The sequence below is a fragment of the Bos grunniens genome, chromosome 18 (genome assembly GCF_055505025.1).
Source record: "Bos grunniens cultivar Pamir isolate PY7600 chromosome 18, Bosgru_T2T1.0, whole genome shotgun sequence".
Taxonomy (NCBI): domain Eukaryota; kingdom Metazoa; phylum Chordata; class Mammalia; order Artiodactyla; family Bovidae; genus Bos; species Bos grunniens.
In genome coordinates this window covers 40,207,875-40,228,450 of record NC_141182.1, presented here as the reverse complement: position 1 = coordinate 40,228,450, position 20,576 = coordinate 40,207,875, and the positions used below count along the sequence as shown (strand labels likewise).

The 20,576-nt window shown below is 42.5% G+C and overlaps 1 protein-coding gene across 1 annotated transcript in view; it reads right to left on the bottom strand.

The window, feature by feature from the left end:
- The window catches only part of HYDIN (HYDIN axonemal central pair apparatus protein), a 339,719-nt gene that overhangs the window by 99,967 nt on the left and 219,176 nt on the right, over nt 1–20,576 (bottom strand). Inside the window, 5 exon segments of the mRNA XM_086351674.1 lie at nt 1,066–1,203; nt 3,813–4,022; nt 4,272–4,391; nt 8,191–8,272; nt 8,953–9,060. Coding sequence (XP_086207800.1) covers nt 1,066–1,203; nt 3,813–4,022; nt 4,272–4,391; nt 8,191–8,272; nt 8,953–9,060 — 658 coding nt within the window.

The following is a 20,576-nucleotide window of genomic DNA, read 5'->3' as shown; positions in this document are numbered from 1 at the left end:
GTTATATAGAAAACAGTATAGAGAGATAAAGAGTAAAGAGACACACATGTGAAATATAGGTTAAGAAACATGGACAGAGTGAGAAGGTCCAACATATGTCTAACGTTTGCTTTAGCAGACTAGAGAAAGACTAGAGAAAGCAGGGTAGAAGCAATACTTTAAGAGATAAGAAATGAAAGACACAGGTCCTCAGAATGAAGGTGTGCTGTGTACTTAGTTGCTCAGTCATGTCTGACTCTTTGCAAACCCCATGGACTGTAACCCACCAGGCTCCTCTCTCCATGGGGATTCTCCAGGTAAGAATACTGGAGCCTGCCAAGCTCCTCTCTCCACGGGGATTCTCCAGGTAAGAATACTGGAGCCTGCCAAGCTCCTCTGTCCATGGGGATTCTCCAGGCAAGAATACTGGAATGGGTTGCCAAGCCTTCCTCCAGGGGATCTTCCCAACCCAGGGACTGAACCCAGGTTTCCTGCATTACAGGCGGATTCTTTACTGTCTGAGCCACCATGGAAACCCAAGAACACTGGAGTGGGTAGCCTATCCCTTCTCCAAGGGATCTTCCCAGCCCAGGAATCAAACCAGGGTCTCCTGCATTGCAGGTAGATTCTTTACCAGCTGAGCTACCAGGGAAGCCAGAATGATGGAATGAACATATAACCAAGAAAAAGATACAGTCATGATTGCTATAAAATGTAGAGAACCAAATCACAGTATAAACAACATACCAAACCTTGTGAAAGACAGCTACTGTGCTACTTTAAAAGATGCGATGTTAATATTGTGAATTAATATTAATAAACAAAGAAGAATTCAAAGTAAAAAGCATTAAAAGGGAAGAAAGTGGTTATTTAAAATAGATAAAATATACAGTCCAGGAAGAACACTTAATAGTCATTAAATCTTGTGTCTTCAATAACACAGAAATAAAAAATGTATAAAATGAAACTTTATATATTGTTATATACCATTTTATATACTCCAGGGTGTGGCTTACAGGTTTGAGTGTGGGCCCCTCCTACCATGATCTGTGGCTGTCATGGGTGGGTGTGGGGTAGGCTACTTACTGAGAGAGGCTGGATGAGTGGCACTCCTGGTAGAAGGTTGTCTGCTGAAGACTGGGGGTCAGTCAGAACCCTGAACTCAAAGCCAACTTTCCCAGTGTTCTTGAGAGTGATTTCTTTCTCTGTGACCAGGTCGAACAGCTCGAGAGGAGAAAAAGGAGATGAGTGACTCCCCTGCCGCCCACCCTCTGAGATTCTGGCATCATTCTGACCAAGATGGATAGACAAGCATGCCTCACATACATGTATTTCATTTTCCATGAGGTGTGTGCTGTGTACTAAGTTGGTTCAGTTGTGTCTGACTCTTTGAGACCGCATGGACTGTAGCCCGCCAGGCTGCTCTGTCCATGGGATTCTCCAGGCAAAAATACTGGAGTGGGTTGCTGTGCCCTCCTCCAGGGAGTAGATGAGGGCCAATCCACATTTTAGTATCACAACCAGGTGCCTACTGGGTGGGAGGAGCACTGGACCCTGCAGTCTGGCTCTAGCCTTAGGTCTTCTAACAACTAATTTAGTTTAGTACAGCTGTGGGTAACCTCCCTAGACCTCTGTTTCTTTACCACAAGGAATTAATATTAGAGGATCTTAAAGTAAGCTTTTTTACATTAAGAAGATTTGGATAAGATTTGAGTTCAGAATTCTAGAGTGAATGTTTCTATTTTTACAGAGAGACATGGGAGTAATAGGCCAGACATGTTCTTTTTCCTGAGATTTTGCTAACACAATCCAAAAGGTCCAATAATCACAAACTGAAGCCACGTAAGGGGCTCTTAGAATAAATAAGGGCAAGAACTAGCTGGTTCAAAGGAAGTACTCTGAGCTGAGCCAGAACCAATCACCCAGAAGACCTTGGAGATAAGGAGTGAAAGAGAATTCTATTTAGTCAACATGATACACAAAGTGTCAATAGGTGTTGGGTGAATTTGATTTTCAGCACAGTCTTTAACTTATTAATATACATGTACACATGCAATTCAGTAATAATACATGCTGCTGCTGCTACTACTGCTAAGTCACTTCAGTCGTGTCCAACTCTGTGCGACCCCATAGACGGCAGCCCACCAGGCTCCCCCGCCCGTGGGATTCACCAGGCAAGAACACTGGAGTGGGTTGCCATTTCCTTCTCCAATGCAGGAAAGTGAAAAGTGAAAGTGAAATCGCTCAGCGACTTGTGTCCGACCCTCAGCGACCCCATGGACTGCAACCTACCAGGCTTCTCCATCCATGGGATTTTCCAGGCAAGAGTACTGGAGTGCAGTGCCATTGCAGTTGCTATATAATGGGGAGTCTAATCCCCATTAAAATTTGGTAGGAGATACAGTATCTGAGTACATAACACTAATTCTAACTGGGAAGAGAAGCTGTACAGACATAGAATTGACAATTATTCCAAAGCAAGATTTAGAAAGTAAATTATATTATTACATTATGGCAAAGACTATACTTAAGTATAGCCAAGAGAATGTAGTAGAGGAGGAAGGTAACAGAGGGATGGAGCTGAGCTGGGTCTTACAGTTTGTGTGAGTTTGGAGTTGGCAGAGTGGAAAATGAAAGGGATAATACAAAAGGAAAGAGGGAGGCAGGAAGGGCTGGGGTGCATTAGGGCTAGTGGGTAAACCAGTCTGACTATAAATGAATAAATGGTTTATAATGGGAAATCATGAGAAATAAAGTTCAATATACAGGGAACATCAATTAATAGAGGGACTTAGGATACCCTTACTCAGGTGGAGGAACCTGGCTCTGATCCACAGAGTAACTCACGATTGAATGCATTCTCCGATCCAGGCATAGTACTAACCAGACACTAAAGAAACCATAACCACTTGGTGAAATAGGAATTGCTACCCCATTCCCATTTTATAGGTGAGGGGTGCTGAGACTTTGAGAGGTTAGGTGACAGTCACAGTCAGTAGGAAGTAAAAGTAAGATAACCTCCCAGTTCTTCTGACCACAGAACAATGTTTTCTTCTCTATGCTGCTTTTCCAAATGCCACTGGGGTTAACTGTTCAGGGATTGATGGCATGAAAATGTAATCTGGGGGAAATCTATCTGACAGTGATATTTAGATGGGTGATAGGTAGAAGCCAGGAATGCACTGTAATCCCTTTTCTCATGGGTCCGTGGACCAGCAGCGTCAACATCACCTGGGAGCTTGTTAGAAATGCAGAGTCTCAGGCTCCATCATGGACCTACTGAATCAGAATCTGCACTTGAACAGGACTCCAGGTGATTCGTACACACATCATAGTCTGAGTAGTAATTTAGGCATAGCTTGATGAGATCCTGGAGTGTGATAACTGTATTGGTGATGGGAAAGGAAAACCAGCTCAGAAGAATTATGCTTGATGAAGAAACAAACCCTGGAGGGTGTAAGGATGTGGGGAGGCAAGGGACAGAGTGCAGTGGAAAATTCTGTAGAGGTCGTAAACTCAAGGGGCTGAGAAAGGAGGAGTCCTACAGAAAGCAATAAAGAGCCTGGAATGGGCTTTTGGATTGAGAATAAAGATCCAAATTTTAGGGTCTAACATGCAGAATTTGAGGATAAAATAAGAAAAGCAAAGTGAAAATGTCTGGCACGTGGTTGGCAGTAGAAGGATGATCAGGGTTAGGAAGCAGATTAGGGATCAAGGACAGGGGTGATGGTGAGACTATGAAGACTGAGGTTCCAGGAGAGATGACAGCACAAGGACTATGACCAATATTGAAGGCAAACCCAGAAAAATCTCCTCCCAGTGGCTGGCAATACCTGTAATCCATAGTTAATATCCTTGGTGTCAAAGGAGTAGTTGACCAGGGAGGCCTCTCCCCTTAGTATGATCTCATAGGTGGGTCCTCCTTCCACTTCGCACAGAGCCTTAGCCTGTGCAATGATGTCACAGTGTCCATAGAAGGTGAATGATATCTGGTGGCTACTGTGTGGCCGCAGCACTCCGTAGAGGGGCAAAATATCAAACACCTGCAGAGAAAGTCATTCCACAGGAAGGTCTTCTGCAAAGGGTAGGCTAAAGTTCAGCCAGCTTACAGACTGACTCCTCACTTTACCTTGCTTGATTCTATGAAAGGTGACTAACTCAGCACTCTGAAAATATATGATGATAAGGCAGTAATGGTGCTTGGGAAATTTTCAATTTCTAACTTGGGGGCAGGTGCTCAGTAAAAAGAGTTAATATCAGATGACTTTAGGGCCCATGAGGTGTTAACTTACTTCTTCTACCCCAATGGAAAACATTTCATCCCGCTCAAAGCTCCATGGGGATTCCTGAAACTCCCTGTGGCTCTGGTTCACCTCTATTCTTTCCGTTTCAGCGGAGTTCATTCTCGATCCCTAGGGATTCGAGGTGTGAGGAAAAACTTGTAAGCATTCATAATTTGTCATCAGTGTGCTTCTCCCCTTCACTGACAGAAAAATGAAGTAGGTTGCATATATTTTAAAATAGCACCTTTCCCCTCCCACCTGCCCCCTGCCCCCCACCCATCCCCTGCCCACCGCCCCCCATCCCGAGATCACTGGGCAAGCGTCCAAGATGTATGTACAAGGATGTTTACTGCAGTGTTATTTATAAGAGCAAAACTCTGGAAGTAAACTAAAGGCCTATCACTAGGCAGGTAGGGGGTCGCTTTAAGTGAAGTGTGTGTGGTACCTCTATCTGTGGAGGATGATGCAGTGTGCATTTAGGAGCCAAGGATGACGTGCATTACTGATATCATCAGTAAAAACGCAGTCCCATTTGTGTAATACTTAGTTCAGTTCAGTCACTCAGTTGTGTCCGACTCTGAGACCCCATGGACTGCAGCAGGCCAGGCTTCCCTGTCCATCCCCAACTCCCAGAGCTTACTCAAACTCATGTCTATCGAGTTGGTGATGCCATGCAACCATTTCATCTCATATGTGTGACATTACATATGCCTAGGTATCACACCTGCAAGTGTGAGTGTGTATAAATTAACTCACATTTTCATATGCAAATAGAGATATCTGGGAGGGTAAATGCTAAAGTTTTTCTATGAATGGTGGGATTTTGAAAATTTTTGCTTTCATTTTTCTATATTCTTAAATTTTGATATTTGGCAAAACTAGTAGAATTATGTAAAGTTTAAAAATAAAAAAAATTTTTTCTATGACATCTTAAAAATACATAGAAAGGTTAAAAGATCAAAATACAATCAATCATTAGGTTATTCTGCAGATTTAAATATACATGTGTGTGTGCACAGTGTGAGTATATACATTTATATTCTGATTTTTCACTTAACATTATAGCATGACTGACACCTTCCCATATGACTAAATATTCTTTACAAGCATAATTTAAAATACTTTAAAAAACAGAAAATGTAGTATTTTTACTTAATGTATCAGTTCAGTTCAGTTCAGTCATTCAGTCGTGTCCGACTCTTTGCAACCCCATTAATCGCAGTACGCCAGGCCTCCCTGTCCATCACCAACTCCCGGAGTTCACTCAGACTCACATCCATCGAGTCAGTGATGCCATCCAGCCATCTCATCCTCTGTCGTCCCCTTTTCCTCCTGCCCCTAATCCCTCCCAGCATCAGGGTCTTTTCCAATGAGTCAACTCTTCGCATGAGGTGGCCAAAGTACTGGAGTTTCAGCTTTAGCATTATTCCTTCCAAAGAACACCCAGGGCTGATCTCCTTCAGAATGGACTGGATGGATCTCCTTGCAGTCCAGGGGACTCTCAAGAGTCTTCTTCAACACCACAGTTCAAAAGCATCAATTCTTCAGCGCTCAGCTTTCTTCACAGTCCAACTCTCACATCCATACATGACCACTGGAAAAACCATAGCCTTGACTAGACAGACCTTTGTTGGCAAAATAATGTCTCTGCTTTTGAATATGCTATCTAGGTTGGTCATAACTTTCCTTCCAAGGAGTAAGCATCTAATAATTTCATGGCTGCAATCACCATCTGCAGTGATTTTGGAGCCCCCCAAAATAAAGTCTGACACTGTTTCCACTGTTTCCCCATCTATTTCCCATGAAGTGATGGGACCAGATGCCATGATCTTCATTTTCTGAATGCTGAGCTTTAAGCCAACTTTTTCACTCTCCACTTTCACTTTCATCAAGAGGCTTTTTAGTTCCTCTTCACTTTCTGCCATAAGGGTGGTGTCATCTGCATATCTGAGGTTATTGATATTTCTCCCGGCAATCTTGATTCCAGCTTGTGCTTCTTCCAGTCCAGCGTTTCTCATGATGTACTCTGCATAGAAGTTAAATAATCAGGGTGACAATATACAGCCTTGACGTACTCCTTTTCCTATTTGGAACCAGTCTGTTGTTCCATGTCCAGTTCTAACTGTTGCTTCCTGACCTGCATATAGGTTTCTCAAGAGGCAGGTCAGGTGGTCTGGGATTCCCATCTCTTTCAGAATTTTCACAGTTTATTGTGATCCACACAGTCAAAGGCTTTGGCATAGTCAATAAAGCAGAAATAGATGTTTTTCTGGAACTCTCTTGCTTTTTCGATGATCCAGCAGATGTTGGCAATTTGATCTCTGGTTCCTCCACCTTTTCTAAAACCAGCTTGAACATCAGAAAGTTCACAGTTCATGTATTGCTGAAGCCTGGCTTGGAGAATTTTGAGCATTACTTTACTAGCATGTGCAATTGTGTGGTAGTTTGAGCATTCTTTGGCATTGCCTTTCTTTGGAATTGGAATGAAAATTGACCTTTTCCAGGCCTGTGGCCACTGCTGAGTTTTCCAAATTTGCTGGCATATTGAGTACTGCACTTTCACAGCATCATCTTTCAGGATTTGAAATAGCTCAACTGGAATTCCATCACCTCCACTAGCTTTGTTTGTAGTGATGCTTTCTAAGGCCCAGTTGACTTCACATTCCAGGATGTCTGGCTCTAGGTGAGTGATCACACCATCGTGATTATCTTGGTCATGAAGATCTTTTTTGTACAGTTCTTCTGTGTATTCTTGCCACCTCTTCTTAATATCTACTGCTTCTGTTAGGTCTATACCATTTCTGACCTTTATCGGCCATCTTTGGACTGGAATGCAAAAGTAGGAAGTCAAGAAACACCTGGAGTAACAGGTGTTCCAGTCCTGTGGCCACTGCTGAGTTTTCCAAATTTGCTGGCATACTGAGTACAGCACTTTCACAGCATCATCTTTCAGGATTTGAAATAGCTCAACTGGAATTCCATCACCTCCACTATCAGGGATTTCTCAAAATCAATTAAAAGAAAAAAAAAGCTCTCATTTTCTAAAAAAAGGACTTCATCATATTGCCTTGTGCAAATATAATATATTCAACCAGTCTCTCATTGGGAGAATTAAGTCGTTTCCAACTTTCTTCCTCTTTCCAATAAAGCTGCTATGTACAAGGATAGTTACCTGTCATTATGCAAACCTAAAAGTATATGTGTAGAATAGTACTGTAGTAGAGGAACCGTGTATTTTAAATTTTGATGTGCTCAGTCACTAAGTGATGTCCGACTCTTTGCAACCCCATGGTGTATACTGCCAGGCTTCTCTATCCATGGGATTTTCCAGGTGAGAATACTGGAGTGGGTTGCCATTTCTTTGTCCATTAAATTTTGATACACCTGTGAAACTGCCTGTCATAAAGGCTCCACTAATTTACACCCCTATCTACAAAGTGTGAAAATGCTTGCTTCCTCCAACTCTGCCACTATAGAGACAAATCCTATTTTAAAAGATTGCAGATCATCATGGACACAAAGCAATTTACTTTCTCAAATTTTTTTTTTTGCTATTTCTAAAGTGTTTTAACATACATCTTTGTATATACATCTATGTATATACAATATACATGTTGTATTGTATTCCTGATTATTTCCTTAGGCCATCATTCTAGAAGGAGAATTTAAGAGTATGAATTTATAAACTTTCTTCCTGTTTTTTTTTTTAAACCATGTAAGACAGTTCTCCTTTTGTAGCCTCTATCTAGGGGCTGGGAAGAATGCATGATGCCCAAGGTCAGGGGTAACTGGCTTTTCCGTTACAGAGAAAGTCTATGTGCTGAGGTGTCTGGGTTGTCACTGAGGTGATGGTTCTGTGGGTGTTTGGTTGGGAAGTGACCTGGAAAAAGATTCATAGCCCACTCGCCCCAGAGAAAGGAAACCGTACGTTTGAGATGGCCAGGGGGGGCACTTGTGCTTTTTTGTTTTCTCTTTCTTCACATCCGACATCTTCATCCACAATGATAGTCCTAGGGAGTTTAATGAAATGTGGAGAATCACTCATTCAGCCACCATCACAACACAGTCTTCAGCTGCATGATGGCCCTGTCTTCCTCTCTCCTCTGCTGCACCCCAAAGAATAAGTGAGGTTCTCACTCAAGAGACACTTTTCTCAAGCTGGTCAGCGCTCTGTTACTCCCTGCCGCCAAACACCCAGTCTACAGCATCAAACTGGCCAGTTTTCTAGAGGCCCCAACCCTTTTTTCCTGGCCTATGAGGGCCTTATCTGACTTACAGAAGTTCTCAAAAGCTCAGGCAACCCTTCAGACAATTTGGATGTGCCCCCGAGTGCTCAATGTTAAGCTTCATCATTTATTAGCACATTTTTATTGTGAGACTACCAGGTTTGGCCAATTGTCACATCCTTCTCTGCCTTCTAAATAAAGTTGACCTGACCCTGGCTGCAGACCTTAGGCAGATGGAGAAGGCAACATCCCTCAGGAATCAGGAGGCTATACTTTCTAAGAGCAGAGATGATTTTTAACTCTGGATCCCAGATAGATGCCCAGCAAAGACTCTAACACAGAGGAGGCGCTCATTAAACTGGAAGAATAAATGAAGGACATGAAGAATGAGTTCAAGAATATAATTCAGTGTGGAGAAAAGAACGCTATAGAGAAACACACTGTGGCTTTGAGTTTGCACTTACTTAACAAAATCACTTAGGTCGATCTCGGGGGACTCTATTGCTGGGACTGCAGCCGAGCTGCCAGATGCCAAGGTTACTGGGGTGGACTCCCCCTGGGACAGCGCAAACCTACAAAACATAGGGTGGACGGGGGAACACAGTCACATCAGCTGTTGCAGGTCAGTGCCTGGTAGGCTCTTTCTTGGAGGCCAAACTCTTAACTCCTAGACCAGGTAGGTTGAGATGGGACTGCCCCACCCCTCTCTTGGACTGACCTTCCTCACTTCATAACAGGTTTCACTTTCTCCAAAAGTTTGCTGATCAGCCCCTTCCAGTATGCGTCAAGTGTCTTTTCTCTGAGAACCCGTGGCCTCCGGGCTTCCCCTCACACACTGTTCTCCCCCTTCCTGCTAGACTGTGAGCTCGCTGGGGACTTGGATCTAATACGCCCTCTAACACAGCGCATGGCCTGCAGGGGCACGCAGGCACAGCTAGGAATTAATGAGTCACTCGGGCTCCTGCTCCCGGTTGAGCAGAAAGCAGGGTCAGGTTGTGAGACACGCACTCTCAAGTCCTGCTAGTGAGGGCTTAGCCTCTGTGGGGCCCTGCCTCCCACCATGCTTGCTCTGGGTGGCTTGCCTGCCGCACCCTGGTCCTGGCCTGGCCAGTTTGCTTTGTCACCACTCCAGTTCTCAGAGCCCCCAAGGGCCGAGGGAGAAAGCGGGTGACCGCACCAGCTGGTACTAAAGGCCTTATGTCCAGGTCTTATGTTCAGTTTTTATGGAATGGACCTCACAAAGGCCAGAGTGGTGGGGTCACCCCCATTCTTAGTTTTCCCAGGGTGCAGGGGCTTTTTTAAGGATACCTCCCCTCTCCCATCTCAGGCCCCTGATATTAATTTCAACCCAATTTCACTTAGATATTCATTCTGACCCCATCTGCTGTCTACGTTTTTCTTAAAAGGTTCAGGAGAAATGTTATCTGTTTTATGAAGCTCCCACCACTTCCCATCTTCCTTTGAAGTTTCACAGCATTTCACGTGCACGTTTTTTAGGATACTGTCCACTTCACCTGAGGGCCATTTCCTAAACTTCAGAAGTTCCACTACCCTCCGACTTCATGATTTCTGCCTTGTTGAGTCTCACCTAATAAATCCATTTTATTGAGGTATAGCTAACATTCACAATGCACTCACTTTAAACATACAGTTTGATGAATTTTTGCACGTATATATACACCTTCCCAGTATAATCATTGCCTTATTAATGTACACCGCACTTAAAATGTTCATCATCTTGAGAAGTTCCTTTGTGCCTCTGCCCAGGCAACCCCCAACCCTGGCTCCAGATGAACACTCATCAGCTTTCTACCACTGTAGATTAAGCTGTGCCTACAGTTTCATGTAAGTGGAATCCTAAATATGTACTCTTTTGTGTCTGACTTCTTTTGCTCAGCATAGTGGTTTTGAGAATCATCTATACTGTTCCAAGGGGCAGTAGTCTCTTCTTTTTCATCACTGAGCAGTATTCCACAGTATGTGTGATGACTAGAGTGTTTATCCATCATCTTGTTGATAAGACACCTTGGCTTTTTCCAGCTTTTAATACTATAAATTAAGTTGCTAAGAACAAATGAGTACATGTCTTTCTGTGGACATTATGCTTTCATTCCTCTCAGGTAAATTCCAAGAAAGGGAACTGCTGGGTTGTATGGTATACGTATGTTTAAAATTATAGGAAAGTGCCCATTTTCCAAGGTGACTTTACACCAGTTTACATTACCACCCACAGTGCTGAGAGTTCTGGTTGGCCCACATCTTCACCCATACTTGGTATTCAGTATTTTAAATTGTAACTATTCAAATGAATATGAAGTGAAGGCACATTATAGTGTTAATCAGTAGGCTTATTTTCAAGGAAAACCTTGTATCATTAAACTAAAAACTAGCTTTGTCTACCACATTTAGAAAAATCAGCATGATGGGGAAAAATTAATGTCATTACTTTCTTGCCTGGTGAAGACTTGAGTTGACTCCCGCTTACTCTTTTCTAGAAGAGAGACCAGTTCGGTTTCCTCTTGGGGAAACACTGGGCTAGCACCACCCAAGCACTGTGAGCTCTTGGAGGGCAGGGTTCAAGGTCTTTCCTCTTCACCATTCACAAAGCCCAGGGTCTTAGATACAGGGCATGAGCTCAGTACAGGTCTGACTGGATGGATGGATGGATGGATGGTTGAACAAGAACAGGAAGGCAGCATGCAGGGTGATTTGGCTCTTTTGCACCTCCACCTCCACCCCCATCCCCATCCAGGATGGCCTCATAAGAGCGTGGAAAAGCTCTTTTTATCTTCCACAACTTTTCATTTGGCTCCTTTCAGGTCACGTGTCTCTGGCTGACATTATCTTGGGCTGAAATGATACCATTCAAAGGCAAAGGACAGAGGCACTGGGTGCTGGGAGGCTCATTAGACTCCGGAACCTCATCCTTGGATAAATTCTGATTCTTCAGGTCTCAGTAGGGCCCAGGAGTTAGATGTTTAATGTCTTCCCAGGTTGATTCTAATGTAGAGCCAAATTTAGGACCCATTGTGGATAGGAAAGGCCAGAGGACAGTGAAGGGCTGGAGCTGATAATTAACGTGGGGCTGTCACTCAGCCTAACCAGCTTGGGACAGTGACGACCAGCAGAGGGTGATTCGGAGCATTTATTAAATCACCCCAGGCAGCAGACTCTCTGGGGAGACTCTGCAGGTCCCTGCCCCGCATAACAGCACTCTCATCCAAAATTTGCACCCCCTGGGATGTGGTTTGGATGGGGGAAAAAAGCATATGGGAATATCTGAAAAGTAAAAATACGAAGCTATAGAGTGTCTGCAGACCTGAGGAAAAACAACACCTCAGCTGACAATGCTACCTGGACATCGGGGAAGCAAGAGGTCTTTTGGAAACAAACAAAGGAGACTAGCAAAGCTGACCCACTGCTAACAGGCAGCAGACAGAGAAAGCTTCATCATAATGAAGGCTTTAACTTATCATTAAAATGGAAAACCTGCTTCAAAGAATTGAAATAGAATGTTGGGAGAGTTTTTTGGATCAAATTTCATTTTGCTTTCAGGAACAGATGATTACTTTCCTGTTATGCTGACCCAAACAGGATTAGATTCAGTTATTTTTAAAAGAGAATGTGTGGCAAACAAGGAAAATCAATACTGCTCCAGTTGCAGAGCTGCCCATGTCAGGATTGCTGAAGGAACCAGCAAAGAAGCCCTCCCCTCAGCTGTGACAGGGCTGTGTGAATGTCAGACACTGTCCGTCAGCCACGTTGGTTTGGGCTCAGCGATTTCCCTTTCCATATTTTATTTTCAATTCATGGGTAAGTTACGATCGATGCAATCTTTTGTGTTACAAATTAAAAGAAGTCCACCTCTCTTCTTTCCTGGTCTCCCTTCACCTGGATGCAGTGTTCCATCAAAACAAAACCCCAAAGGACAGGCTGGTGTTTCAGGTAATGCTGTGTATCATGGTTTAGACCACATTTGGAGATGGAATGGTGTATGTTGCACAGCCACTGAAGTCTCTGCGGTGCAGACAAGGTCTTGAAAAAGAGGGGTACCCTTGTAGTAGACAGTGACTTTTAATTTGCGGATTCATCGAAACTTGGATTCTGGGAACATCCATATAAGAGGGTGAAAATGGCCACTGGCTGGATAAAAGGGTCCTGCAGGTACGTTTTGTTTGGCTCACGTTTAATATTTTTTGAAATTACTGACAGCAGCAGAGGCTGGTGGTACACAGGCTAGGTGCACTGGGATGATGCGCCCACCCCTGGGTGCTGTGGCTGCTGGTTACACCTTTCTCTGAGCACTGCCCTGGCTCAGTGGGAGCTGCTTCATGCGCCCTGAGCTGCCGAGGAGGTTATGGTTCTCATCCCCTACAGTCCCAACTATGCAGTTGTGTCCCACCTCAGCATGGGTGGCCAGCGGGAATCTGCCTTCTGGGCCACAATGAAGGGCTAAGGCAGGCTGTCTTCCCTGTGTGCATGTCTGCAGTCTGCCTCGCCCACTCATGTGGCAGAGTGAGTGCTGATGGGGAAGGTGCTGAGCAAGTCCCATCTGTTTCGTCTGTCATTTGCTTCCCAATGTGGAAAGATCAGCAAGTGTAAGACCACAAAGCCGGGCAATAAATATGGAAACGTGGCTGAGGCTTTGTGTTTGTGCTCAGAGAGGCTCCGAAATTTGCCTACTTTTAATGTAATTTAAAGTGATGATTATAATCTGCTCCATTTAGAAGCAGGAACTGGGGGGGGGGGCTATCTAATCTAGGGCAGTTTTTGAGGTGCAGTGTTGGAAGAAGGGCAGGAAGGAAGGAAAGAGGGTGGTTTAAGAAATTGAGAGAAGCGTAGGTCAGATAGCTGAGAGGAAGAATGGGAATGTAAAAAACCACCTGATAAGATCTAACAAGTAAAGATGTATGGTTTGCTTAGTGTAGCACAGATTATAAATTAAAGCAATGGAAATAGAAGGTATAATTGTAGGAGAAAATACCTTGACAATGAAATCAGTCTTGTCAAACAGCACACATTCACAGCCTTGAATTGCTGGAACTTCAGCTGGACCTCTGGACCCATGCTAGGAGCACTGATGGGACACCAGCAACTGCTGTGGGTCATTTTCTCATTTTGTTTTCAAAATAAGGGGAGGGCGGGGAGCAGAAGGCTTGACCCTGAAGGGCCTCGTATGTCTCACCAAGGAGCTGACTTTATCCTCAGGAAAATGGGGAGTCTTCTAAAACGTTTTAAATGGGGAAGTGAAATGATCAGTAAGTTCATTTGGGCTGTAGAAAGGGGCAGGGATTTGAAGGGAACAGCCCTAGCACGCCCAAACCTGTGAACCATGCCGTAAACAGCGATGGAAAATATAACCCAATGGGATGTTCTCTGTTTTTATATGATTTTTTTTTTTTTTTACAAAATAAGAATCAGGAAGCTCGCACAGAAAACAGTGTTAGACATTCAGACAAAAGATAATGGCGGCCTTGGTCAAGGAGGTGGAGACGGAGATGGAGACGGAGCGAGACGCTCCTGTGCAGATTAGGAGGTGGGATGGCAGGACCATGGCCCTGGGCGAGGAGCTCATCCTCACAGACCGCAGCCCAAGATCCAGCCCCCACTGCTGCCGCCTCCCCAGCCCGTCCATGAGCAAGGCTGAGTGGCTGGCTAGGTAGAGGGGATGGAGATAGGAGCCTGAGGGGCCGCACTACAATCACCTATGTTCCCCGTACATTTGGCAACTTTCCCTGCCCAATACCAAGAGGAAGAGGCATGTGAACACACTAAAAATCAAGCGGCAGCAGGACGAGCACCTCTCCTGCCACTGTGGCTGCTATCCCCGCCCTCCTGTCATGCGTACCTCCACTGTGGCCAGCCCTGACCCCCAGCTCACTGCTTCTCTAGTCTCCATCATTGTCATCACCGTCAACAGCGCTGCCATCACCATCATCTGCTCCCATCTGGCACCTACACACTTTCTGACACGGAAAGCAGCCTGCCTGAGCCCTCTGTTATGTCCCAGAACGCTTCCAACTGGCCTACCTGTTCTAAGCTGCACGTTGGTGAGACACAACCGAACAGCCGAGACCTCAAGTTACTTATACTGTTTTTAAAGGTTCTCAGAAGGAACTGCTGCTTCCAGAACAATGGATCTCCCTGCAGCTATCCGCCGAATCACCCGTGGTTCTTTAAGAACAACTTGCCTACCCAAAACTGTAAGAAATAAACGTCTGTCGTTTTAAGCCACCCAGTCTGCGGTAGTTGTTTTAGCAGCCCAAATGGACTAAGACAGGCCCTAATAAAGTAACCGTAGCCAACAATTAGCACCTCTTACTCTCTCTCAACTATTATATTAGTCTCCGGCCATACCACCCTGAACGCGCCCGATCTCGTCTGATCTCGGAAGCTAAGCAGGGTCGGGCCTTTCTAAGGACTGCCTGTGTTTTAGTTGCTCAGTTGTGTCTGACTGTTTGGAACCCCATGAACTTAAGCCCACCAGACTCCTCTGTCCATGGAACTCTCCAGTCAAGAATACTGGAGTGGGTAGCCACTCCCTTCTCCAGGGGATCTTCCTGACCCAGGTGGCTCAGATGATAAAGAATCTTCCTGCAATGCAGGAGATTTGAGTTTGATCCCTGGGTTGGGAAGATCCCCTGGAGAAGAGAATGGCTATCCACTCCAGAATTCTTGCCTGGAGAAGTCCATGGACAGAGAAGCTTGGTGGGCTACAGTCCATGGGATGGCAATGAGTCAGACATGACTAAAGGACTAATACTTTTACTTTCTTTTCAAGGACTGCCTAGTTAAATCCTCACAACAGGTTGATGAGGTAGGTATGATGATGGTCTTCAGTCTTCAGATGATAAAACTCCTAGAGTAAGTCAGTGGCTGAGCTAAGTCAGCCTGGCTCCAAAGCTGATGCCCTTCACACTTTCCTGGACAACAGGAGAAGGCTCCTCCTTGGTTACTTCATGCCAGGCCATGCCCAAGGCAGTGACTCATAAAGTAGGCTTTTTTTTTAATTATTGTAAAAGTAATTGGAATCTACAACATAAGGAACATACAGTGCATTGTCTAAAAGCTTTCTCTGGAAGAGGAGGGACCCATTCTGATTGTATCTAAATATGGAAAGCAAGACACAGTTGACCTTGCCCCTGCAGTGACTTCCTACAGTTTTGTTGGAAGGTAAGAGTGGAGGGGTGTGCCCAGAGTCTACCTTGAAGCTCTCCAGAGGGATTTCCGTGATAAGTGACCACTTCTATAAAAGCTCCAGAAGGTGTCTCCACTGCTACATGCTGCCGAACAGGTGGGCTGTGAAATCTCCCTTACAATCAGCTTCAAAGCTCTTCAGAAATGTTTCCAAAACAGGACAGCTTTTAAAGTCAATTTCTTCTTTTAAAAAATTTTAAGTTTTTTATTTTGTTTTGGGGTATAGCCAATTAACAACATTGTGATAGTTTTAGGTGAACAACAAAAGACTTGACCATACATATACGTGTATCCCTTCTCCCCTAAACTCTTCTCCCATCCAGGCTGCCATATAACATTGAACACAGTTCCCTGGGATCTGATTTATCCACGTGTGTATTACTTAAGATTTCCCAACTCCCCCAAAGCTAGCTATATCTACTAAGGGCCAGACGTTAAAAAATTGTCAATTTCTTTCATGTCTGGCTCTTAGTAGATATAGCTAGCTTTGGGGGAGTTGGGAAATCTTAATACAAACATGTGGATAAATCAGATCACTATATGAAGCAAGCAGATGTCATCCTAACTCAGGTTCAGATGTGCACCTATAACTTACCACTGATTCCTTTAGAAGCCAGGTTAGTTCACACTGAATATCTAAAAGCCTGACGCCCTCCACTGAATTTGAGACATTGAGAAGATGCCTTAAAAAGAATGAATCTAAAATAAGGTAACTGGAATTCTTCTATAATAACATAAAAACAGTACTAGAAGTTTTATAACACTCAAAATTGAAATGAAAAGGCAGCCCAATTCATTTCTCTATGGGGTAACGTATCTCAGGAAATTGGACTAAATTAAACTGCAAACAGAAGCAGACTGTACGATTCCTCACATGGTGATCACTTTTAAGTTAAATATGAAGAGAGTGAAAAGTCGCCCTTTTCTTGGACTGGAGTCACTTGCAGGCTGACTACAAAGGCAGGAACTTATTTCTGGAAGCTCAGACTTGAAACATGGTGTGAAACCCTCCCATTAGTCCCAGAGGCAAATGTGATCCCCTGTTTTTAGCTGGACATCATAGCAGGAGAGGAGATTCTAGATAAATGGGCTATGGGAGGCCTGGGGGGCTTCCAGGGGCATCAGCATGGAGGATAAGCAGGACAGCTGGGGGCTGACCTCACATTGTTCTCTTTCATCAGGGGCTTCAGATTTACCAATGGTGTTATATTTATGATGAGGGTGATAAGATGTAGGTGTTGAATTCATTATTATTCTTAAGCTATGTGCATGTGTTATACATGCTTTTGCCTACATGATGTAATTTCACAATAAAACAAGAGTGAATGTCAAGGAACACTGTGGAGTGAGAAAGGGCTTCAGCTGGGTTTGAAATCATTACTGACCCAGAGAGGCAGTTTCAGTTAAGCAACGGGCCAAAAGCCAGCTGAATTTGAAAAAGGCAGTGAAAGGTGTGACTAGTGTACTGTTTTCCTCTGGCTCCTCATACAGAGATGGTGCTTGACACAAGAGGATTAAGAGGAGGGCTTTCCAAGATGTGGAGCACTTGTGCCGAAGGCAAAAAGCTAGAGGCCAAAAATCTCTCTGGTGAGAGAGATTACTGATGGAGAGAAGCACAGATGGAAAGTCTGGCCTTGAAAAGCAACAGATGTCAGGAGAAGGAAATGAGATGATGAAAGCGGTAGCCCGAAGAAAAGCAGTATGTGGTGTGGGCTAGAGGGAAGCAAGCTGTCTAGCAGTGCGGCGGGAACCAGGAAGGACGGATGCCTGAGTAAGAGGGTGGCTAGGAGCTAGAAGGCAGGACCGATCCAGGAAACACTTTTGAGGAAAAACTGATGGCACGTACTGACCAACTGGGCTGAGAACAGAAGCAGAACCAAAGAAAGATGGTACAAAACCAGATAGGCATAGCCTTGGGAATGTTCAGGATCAATGATCAGTGAGTGACATGTTGCTTTCCAAAGTAACTGTGTTGGTTTAGAAGCCTATTATCAATGCATGTGCTTCTAACCTCCACACCCTCAACAACATTCAGTATGGCCGTATTGCATTTAATATGGTGGGTGTGCAGTGGTGCCCAGTTGTTGTTTTAATTTCCATTTTCAAGATTACTAATAAGATGGAACATCTTTTGATACGCTTACTGGCCATTCAGATCTCTTCCGTGAAATAACTGCTCATTTCCTCCCTTTTAAAATTGAATTACATGTTTCTTCCTTCAAAGGCATGCTTTATGTATTATGTACTCTAATAATTTTAAGGTAATATGTATGCTGAAACCTTTTTCAGTTTGTAAGTTGTCTTTCATTCTTTTCTATGGTGTAAAAAGGAATAAAAGTTCTCAAATTTAAGGCAGAAACTATGAAAAGTTTCTTTAAGTTTCTGTTATTTTGAACCTTAAGCCTTTTGTTATCTTGTTTAAAAAATTCCCCTTTATTCAGAGATCATCAAGGCATCATCCCACATTTTTTTCATATTTAAAGTTCAGACTTTTATACCTTTAACCCATATGGAATTAATTTTTTGTATAGTGTGAGTTTAGGGATGCATTTAGGCTTTTTTTCCTCCATAGATAGTGGATTGTCCCTAGACCATTCACTGAATATACCATTCCTTCTCCTTTGTTTTATGATTTCAACTTAGTTATGTTCCCATACATGTATGGGTCTGTTTTTGGACTCTATTCTGTTCTTTAGTCCATTTGCCTATCTGTGCACCAATACCACACTATTAAAATCACTATATTTTCATACTAATGTGTAACCCAGTAGAGAAAGACCTCTTACTTTGGAGGGACTTGACTAGTCTTGTCCCTTTGCTCTTGCATATATATTAATATTTTAGAATCAACCTGTTGGGATTTTGATTATAGGTGCATTGAAACTATAATTTTGGGGAGAAATATAACATCTTTAACAAATTGAGTCTTTTAAAGCAAAGATCATAGTATGTCTCACCTTGTATTTACATCTTCTAAAATGAGTTCTAATAAAATTATTTTATACATAAAGATATTTGCAATGTTGTTAAATTTATTCCTACATTTAAAAATTTGCATTCTCTTTTTTATTTGTTGCTGGTACACAGAAATGCATTTGGCTTTTATAACTCATACCCATCCATCATCCTCACTAAATTTTTTTCCTAATTCTAATAATCTGCTATGGATTATTTTGAGTTTTTTATATAAGTAATCATAACATGGCAGTTTCATTTATTTCTTTCCAAATCTAGCCCCTTTTATTTATTTTTGTATCTTCTTGCACTGGCCAGGCTCTTTAGTAAATTACTGAATAGAAATGCAACTTTGTCTTGTTTGTGATGTTAAAGGAAATAATTTTAACATATTATTGTTTTTCAAATTCTCCTTGATGGAGTTGAGGAATTTTCCCATGAACAGTTGTTTAGCTTTATTAAATGGGTTTTCCTTAATTTTACTATTGAAAGGACCATATTTCTTTAAAATAGTAAAGTGATGCATGTTTAGATTTTTCATATCTTGAATCAATCTTGCATTATAAATAAATCTGGAATAAGCCCAACTTGGTCATGATATTCCATCTTTTTATCCTTTGCTGGGTTCAGTTTGCTAACATTTTGGTGGATATTTTGCATTCACATTTGTTAATTAATGAGTGATAATGACATGAAATATTTATGTCTCTGATCTGGCTTAATTGGTTTTGGCTAGTTTAGTTTTAAAAAATGACGTAATATTTTCTTTTTACTTCTCAAGAGTTATGTAAGTTTGTGAGTTGTGTAAGCAAAGGAAGCCATCAACAAAATGAAAAGATGTACTAAATGGAAGAAAAATACTTGAAATGATATCACCAATAAGGGGTTAATACCCAAAATATATAAACAGCTCATACAACTCAACATCAGAAAAACAAACAATTTGATTTAAAAATGGGCAGAATACCTGAATAGACATTTTCCCAAAGAAGACATGCAGATGTCCAACAGGCACACAAAGGGATGTTCAACATCATTAATTATCAGAGAAATGCAAATTTTTGAAACTATAATGAGCTATCACTGCACACCTATCAGAAGAGTTATAAAAAGGAACACAAATAACAAATGCTGGAAAGGATGTGAAGAAAAGGGACTCCTCAAATACTGCTGATGGAAACATAAGTTGATGCAGCCACTGAGAAAAACAGTATGGATGTTTCTCAAGAAACTAAAAATAGAACTATCGTATGACCTGCCAATTCCATTCCTAGGTATATACTGGAAAAAAAAACCAAAAACATGAATTTGAAAAGATACACGTACCTCAGTGTTCATAGCATCATTATTTACAATAGCCAAGATACAGAAGCAACCTAAGTGTTGATCAACAAATGAATGGATAAAGATGTTGTGTGTCTATATATATATATATATATACACACACACACGTGTGTGTGTGTGTGTGTGTGTGTATATAATGGAATACTTCTCAGCCATAAAAGAAGGAAATTTTGCCATTTCCAACAACATGGTTGGATAACAACATTATGCTAACTGAAATAAGTCACACAGAGAAAGACAAATACTATATGATATCATATTTGAGGAATCTTAAAAAATACAACAAACTAGTGCATGTAACAAAAAAGAAACAGAGTCACAGATATAGAGAACAAAATATTGGTTACGAGTGGGGAGAGGGAAGATGGGATGGGCAATATTGGGGTAGGGAAGTAAAAGTTAGAAACTATTATGTATAAAATAAACTACAAGGACATACTGTATAACATGGAAAACATAGCTAATATTTTATAATAACTATTAGTGGAGTATAACCTTTAAAATTGTGAATCACTATATTATACACCTGTAATTTACACAATATTATACATCAACTGTACTTCAATAAAAAAATAAGTAATATAAAAAATAA